At 42.5% G+C, this 7,525-nt stretch overlaps 1 protein-coding gene across 2 annotated transcripts in view; it reads right to left on the reverse strand.

The window, feature by feature from the left end:
- Window positions 1-70: 70 nt before the first annotated feature.
- Window positions 71-7,525, reverse strand: part of zdhhc20b (zinc finger DHHC-type palmitoyltransferase 20b) — a 13,662-nt gene continuing 6,207 nt past the window's right edge. Inside the window, exons 7-14 of one of the 2 annotated variants that reach the window (XM_042068251.1) lie at window positions 7,521-7,525; window positions 6,932-6,967; window positions 6,418-6,550; window positions 5,930-6,056; window positions 5,303-5,392; window positions 4,606-4,718; window positions 3,993-4,040; window positions 71-3,652 (exon numbers count right to left, since the gene is read on the reverse strand). The exon at window positions 7,521-7,525 is cut by the window's right edge and continues 116 nt beyond it. In XM_042068251.1, the coding sequence (XP_041924185.1) occupies window positions 3,997-4,040; window positions 4,606-4,718; window positions 5,303-5,392; window positions 5,930-6,056; window positions 6,418-6,550; window positions 6,932-6,967; window positions 7,521-7,525 (548 nt within the window). In that variant the 3' untranslated portion in view covers window positions 71-3,652; window positions 3,993-3,996. The remainder of the gene's footprint in view (window positions 3,653-3,992; window positions 4,041-4,605; window positions 4,719-5,302; window positions 5,393-5,929; window positions 6,057-6,417; window positions 6,551-6,931; window positions 6,968-7,520) is intronic. The other variant, XM_042068252.1, reaches the window with a different exon arrangement.

Consider the following 7,525-nt stretch of genomic DNA (forward strand, 5'->3'; position numbering starts at 1 on the left):
GGGCAAAAAAATGCAACCAAAAGAACATTGAACTCCCATGCAAACATAGAAGACATACCAGAGGCAGAAGTCATCCTGGAGGTTTACAAAAAGAACATTTATTGTTTCTTCAAATAATTGCAATATATTTATATGCAAGTACTTCATTCACAAAATATTCAACGATAAAGATTATCAGGTGAGAAAAATGCAAGTTTGTTTCTACGCTATCTCTTTCTCATATGTATTTATTTTTTAAAACATGATATCAAAACAAAGGAACACAAGCTGGCACACATAATGAGAGTACAAATATCTTTGTACTTCTCATGCAGTAAAACAGGTCTTTCTGTTAACCACCAAACTTGGACTTGAAATGGTCCAAGGTATTCCTTCCTATAAGTGATTATGGCTTCAAATATATCGTTTTAATAGTAATGATACTTAACAAAGACAAATATAAAATGTTTTCATTAAAAACAAAAACAAATACAATATGAAATGGTTGAAAACAAAAAATCGTTTGTATTTCTGCATGCTCGTAAGCCAGGTGCATCTGCAATTGATATGTTCCTGATGTCATACACCATATGGAACTGTTCATGTTGACATTTTCTGCTGCTGAATGGGAAATCAGGGGAACATCTCCAGTTTGTGTAAACACAGCAAGGATCATGGATTGATGGAAAAATCTCTGTCACTTATGTTTTTTTGGTCATCTAACAATGACAGCAGCTCTTAAGAGGTTTTGGGGCACTACGTCAGGGACAGGTGGAGCATCCAGGTATCGCCAGAGCTACATTAGGTACCAGGTCTGGAAGAGTCCAATGGTCACTACGGTAACATCCTGGACTGGCCTTTATGTGCATGTCGGAGCACAAGACAACGCAAGAAAATATCACCACATGGCAAAGGCGGCAGAGGAGCAGAATGACACACACTCTGATGTTTCCTCATACCGCCAAAACGACGACCACCACCACCACCACCAAACCTCAAATACATTCAACAACAGCCACTATACTCAACACACTCAGACAGCAGCTATGTAGACGTACTCATCACTCACAGAGTAAAGTACAGGAGCTGAACTACAGACACATTAGTCACCAGAACAAAACAGCAGCCACACAAGTGAACTTTGGATTTCACATGGAACATCAGGATCAAGAAAACATTTCTTTAAAAAAAAAGAAATCGTAAAAAATAAAATAGGCAAACATCGGAGGCAATTAAAGTCCCAGATATTGCACTGCATGCTGGATGAGTACTGCCATCAGCTGGCCAGCATTGGTACTGCAGTAGTCCCTTGGGAAAAGGGCAAGTTGAATCATTGAAGTCACCAGGACAAACACAAGTTGTTTCATTTGGTTAGCTTGATGGCACTGGCCATGCTATGGAAACAAAGAGGTATAAATGGACACAAAACTGTAAACAATCCACAGGTGGTCAGCACTCGGGTTGCCCAGTGATTTGTTTGGCAAAAAATGTGAGCGATGTCTAACTACATAATCATGAACTCGACCTCCACCTCCATTTCAGAGAAGATCTTCCATGGAAACAGCTTGGTGCACATTGGCTGAGGCTTGCAGAGAATCGCTCACACCGACATATTACACATCCTGTTAATGTCATTGAGAGAGATCTTTGATGAGGAAACCAAGCAGGAGAAGAAACATGTGAATTTGTACACACATCTCCTGGCTGACTTGCTTCGCACCATCGCCCAGCTTATAAAGCAACTCTCCCCTTCCCATTCTTCAGAGAGGCAGAATTTGGCCTAGCAATTTTAATGTTACATTGTTCTACTGTAAATCAAATCACCCCAAGTGCCAAATGCCAACCCCAGTGGGCAATCTTAGAGTATGATACTTTGGAGAACACGATTTTGTGTGCGCACATTAAGTAAAAACAAAACCAACAACGACTGTATGTACATCTCCTAAAAAGAAGAGTCTTCAAAAGTGCAAATGCCCCTTCGTGTGCTCCTTCCTGCACTAATCTGTAACTGAAACATGCGTCCCAATCATGTTTCTAAAACACTTGTCCCTTTCATGTTTCTGTCTGTAAGGCTTTGGCGCGGGGAGAGAGAGAGAGAGAGAGAGAGAGAGAGAGAGAGATCCCTTTGATATCTCCAGGTCATTTCTGAAGGCCGGCGATGGCTATCTAATCTGATATAAAGGTCTGTCCTTTTTTTGTCAAAGTCTCCCCTTTTTGAACCTGACACATGTAGTGTAAACATCAGTATAGAAACAGTGAAGTAAACAACAAACAAACAAAACAAAAAACAGACAGAAAACACCAGCCTGCTCAAACCTCGGGCTCCTTCGTTGTTTGTGTAAGGAGCCTGTTCTCCCTCCTTCCTAAAGCAGCATTTGGATAAAGGCCTTTTCCAATCATAGTGCATCTGTTAACAAGCTTTCCACATACACAATTTACAAGACCAGGGCTGTGCTTGATATCCCTCAACATTACAAATGTTTCTCAGTCTAGCATGGATGTGAAAGCTTCTATTATGGAGCTGTTCTGAACCTGTCGGGGCCCATAGGTTAGACATGCCCACTGACTCATAGTCTGCGTCCTATGCATCAGATCAACATGGCTGCCATGACGTTCAAGTAAAATCAAACAAGTGAAATAAGGCACACAATTCTCCCGACAAGTCTCTCGACATGTCGAGTACTGCTATGACCAAAAGTGAAGGAACAGCTTAGTTCTGGGTCTCCAGCCTCATCCACTGCAGATGGTTTTATGAGTCAAATGCCATTTGGCAAGACCAGGGAGCAGCATTACAATAAAGGAAGAAAAAAAAATAATACTTAACTACTAGCAGGTGGCGACAGAGAGACTGAAATAGATGTAAACCAAATGGGGATGTTCTTATGCTAATATCTACAAGATGTTTTCTCTAGAAAAAGGTTGGCAAGTTGGGAAAGTTCTAACTCACATTTTTTGACAGAAGCTTTGCCACAACCTACACATATCATTAACAAGCACAGTACTTTAAAACTGCGAACAATGCATTGTGGGATTGCTTCACACAGCCACATGGGTCGCATAATGGCCTTCATCTGGCAATGCCTTAACCAACAGACATTCCAACACTAAAGACTCAGAACTGCATAAGGATCTGATTCTGAGTCTGATCTGTTGGGTACTGTTTGTATGAGCTCGTACTGCGCAGAACCCCTTCCTGATCTGAATATGCTGGAGCCGTTACTTTGGGTAGCTGAACACAGGGTTCCGATGTTGTGATTAATGTTATAGGACGTCAATAGCAAGCGTGACTGTACATAACCAAACTAAGATGTGTCAAAAAGGGAGAACGACAACAAACAAACAAACAAACAAACAAACAAATGAATAAACAAATGAATGAATAAACAAACAAATAAACAAACAAACAAATAAAGAAACAAACAAACGAATAAACAAACAAACCAAGACTAGAGACAGGAGCAATGGGATCAGTAACGCGATAGCCAAGAAGACAGTGGCCATGCGCCAAACTCAATGCGTGCGGACGGGTTGTCCAACACGGATAAAGTAATCAGATGGAGTCTGTTTAAGGCATCTGATTGGATGGCTGTTCTTTCCCTCAGGAGTCCCCAAACCTGGGTGGCGGAAGAGCACGGAGAGACATCGCAGTCTCCCCTGTCAAACTTCACTCACCCTGCGGAACATAGAACACAGCGGAACACAGCGTCATCACAACCAGCTCAGACATCACAACACATCAACGTCAGCACATGGAACACTCCAGTGTACAGCCATTCAGCTTAGTAGAACACACTAACACAGCCATAAAGTCAAAAACATCACTCCACAAACACTCAGTCACCCCCAAAAAGCACACAGTAAACAGCCACACACCACGCCTCATCAAGAGTCACTGAGATGGTGGGCACTAACGATTTCCTGGCAGAAGTAATTAGTAATTGTAAATGCTCCACTAACATGCCATTGCGTGTCATCTTAGAACGTTACCAGACGAGCATTCCAAGACAGCCTACCTGGCTATGATTCACTCTCCATGTACACCGTGATGACCTCAGTTCCATCTGGGGGAAAAAAACTAAGTTAAAACTTTCAGTTTCACAGAAATTACTGCAGCAGTTTATTATGCCTTCCCCAACATTTTTCCCTTATCATCTTCACACTTTACTTTTACATTGAAAATGTCCTGGAAATAAAAAAAAAAAATGCTCAAGCACAACAAAAACACAAAAACATGCCTGCTCTGACAGCAGGGCCAAAAGGCTTTGTCAGAGCAGGCATATTTTCTGGGAAATGCTGAAATTGTTATCGTTGTAGGACAGGTAATAAACAATAAATGGAACAACAACAACAAAAAACAGAAATTCTGCTCCAACTCAACTGTAATGCATACCCTCCAACAATTCATTTGAAGACATTTAAAGACATGTTTAGGCCTATCAAAACATATCAAAAACTACATTTAAGGCGTTTTAAGACTATTCAAGGCGTTTGAAGACTATTTAAGACTATTTAGGACTTTCCAATAGTGGGTTTTCTGTACAATCCCTGTCCGTGCTTCTTGTAGTTCTTCTTACAACCAACCAAACAATCTGTTTTAGAGGAGCCATTAATCTGCTGTGGACAGACCTGACTTAAGGGGGTCGATGCTCAAGATCTCATCGCTGATGTGCTGGTCGCTGCCAAGCAGGCGGTTCTGGGAGTCGCTGACTGGACTCTGGGGCACCGAGTCGTCTTCAACACTGTGGGCAGAGAGTGAGTCACTGGCCCGTTAATCACCGGCCGCCGGCACATGCCCGCCAGCCCACCCGCCCTACTGTCTAACAACAACTGCAATGCCAACGGGACCCTGAGTCAGAGCGGTCCTGTTTAAATGATGGGCTTTCACATGCAGCATGAGGATAAACACACTATCATAATTAGGCTTGGTTTTTGAAAGTACAAAACTGATTTACTTAAAGTTTGTTTTTTTTGGTCCTATTCAGCAATCACTGTAAACAAACCCAGTCTCTGTGGGCAGCCTGTCCCCAAAACAAAAACAAAACCCTGTGTGAAATTTCTCTGGGAATACTGAAGGGAGGAGTGAGACACCTCTCTGGCATTTTGCACAAAAGCGTCTGCTATTAATTTTAAATATAAACACAAACAAACATGACATCATGCATAATCCCTGCCTGCACCTTTAAAGGGTGGTGAATATGTTTGAAGAAAGGATGGATCACATGTAGGTTTGTAAGTGTTTTTAAACCATTTACTGACATACTGACATCAAAACACATTCCTTCCTATCGACCACATTTTACGTGAGCTTTTAAAGGCTGTTTACCTTTTACTGCTATCTGGGTGTTGAATTGCAGTGGGCTGCTCGGGGTCAACATTCACCAGACGGGTTGGGAACGTGAGCCCATCTCCCTGACTACAACAAAGAAAAACAACGAAACCAAAAATAAGCATCAACTTACATGCACACAATATAACCTTAAAGAAGGGATATCACGTTCACCACCACCATCATCCATCAACTTACATGCACACAACATAACCTTAAAGAAGGGATATCACGTTCACCACCACCACCACCACCATCATCCATCAACTTACATGCACACAACATAACCTTAAAAAAGGACAACTTACATGCACACAACATAACCTTAAAAAAGGACAACCAGATATCACATTCACAACCACCACCATCATCCATCAACTTACATGCACACAACATAACCTTAAAAAAGAACAACCAGATATCACATTCACAACCACCACCATCATCCATCAACTTACATGCACACAACATAACCTTAAAAAAAGGGATATCACGTTCACCACCACCACCATCCATCAAAAGTTGGAAAAAAAAAACATGTCAACGCACAGTGAAAAGAAACTAATTTTCTCAATCATGGTGAGAAGTATAAGGCAGTGACAGTGAATGATATGTTGAGGTTACCTTGTGAAGACAGGCAGCAGCCAGTATTTCTTCTGGTCACCAAACACCTGGGCGATGTTCTTGGTGAAGCCCAGCGAGAAGCCGTTCTTGTCGGGGCCGTTTCTGAAGACAGGGGCCCTAAACGCCTCTGCGCAAAGAGGATGACCACAAGGTCAGCGCAGCATTAACACTTTCCTTCACAAGACTCAGTACTCAGACGGTCATAGCTCAAGGTCATAGTGGCCCCCTTGACATGTGGAACTACTGGGGCCAAAACCCCAAATTCCTTATCAACATTTTCAGCAAAACTGCCAAACCAAGTTTTGTTTAGATTTGTAAAGCAGTCCCATCTTAGTGTATATAGGACAAAAAACAAACCTTTGCAGTTAGTGAACAAAACTTCCAGTTAGTGAACCTAACCTTCACCACATGTCATATGTGTGGGTGGGAGTGTGTTACCGATGGTGGATTTGGTGATGTGTGGGTGTGGGTGTGGGTGGGAGTATTACCTATGGTGGATCGGTTCTTTCCCACTAGCCACAGGTGGTAACTGAAGAGGGACAAGATGCTGATACAGAACATGGCCGCCACAAAAAATAAAAATAAAACATGGAATTTGGCGTGAGTATCTGGCAGCTCATTCTGAGAACGAGGGAGAGAGAGAAAGCAAGGTAGAGTGTGTGTGTTTGTGTAAGAGAGAGAGAGAGAGAGAGAGAGAGAGAGAGAAAGAGAAAGAGAAAGAGAAAGAGAAAGAGAAAGAGAAAGAGAGAGAGAGAGAGAGAGAGAGAGAGAGAGAGAGAAAGAGAAAGAGAAAGAGAAAGAGAGAGAGATTAATAAAGAGAAGAGAGACATAAACAACTCAGGGAGGAGACAAAAACATTTCAATCAGGATTAAGACTTCCAAACAAACATGTTAAAACACACACACGGCCAAACACAAACACACACCACAAAAAGTGTTTTCACTGTAGCCCTTTGTGGGACACATGGAGCTGGTGGGGGGGGGACATCAACTGTGATTACCTGTGGACAATTCTCGGCCGATTTCCTCCGGCACAGCTTATTGCAGAGACAGAGACAGAGACAGAGACAGACTGTTAGACACGAGGACAGCACAGCGGGGCAAGAGGAGCTCAAGCAAACAGGAGAGTTAAGTGGGTTAACACACGGAGCATTAGGCGGCCTGAGAGCACTTAGTACAGCAGCAGCGACAGGCCAGGTGGACAAGGAGGAAGAGAGCGGACGAGAGGGAGGAGGTGTGGAGAGACTGAGGAGCTTAGAGGGGATAGAAGGGGGCAAGAGAACCTAGGGGGCAAGAGAGGCTAGGGGCAAGAGAAGAAGCTGGGGGTAAGAGAAGCTAGGGGCAAGACAAACTGAAGGATGAGACGTGGCTGACAGCTTGATGGACAAAACACAGTCCTGACAACCAAAAGCTGTGGGATGAGCTACAATGAAAAATCAATGACAAACACTTGCTTTAAAACAATAACTAATAAGAAAAAAAACATACACACATACAAAATAAACCAGAAAATACTAACACGTATAAGAAGAAAATGATGAGATGTGGAAAAAAAAAAAGTGTCAGTTTCAACCAGTTTCAAATACTCACTGTCC

Source organism: Alosa sapidissima, chromosome 17 (genome assembly GCF_018492685.1).
Source record: "Alosa sapidissima isolate fAloSap1 chromosome 17, fAloSap1.pri, whole genome shotgun sequence".
Classification (NCBI taxonomy): domain Eukaryota; kingdom Metazoa; phylum Chordata; class Actinopteri; order Clupeiformes; family Clupeidae; genus Alosa; species Alosa sapidissima.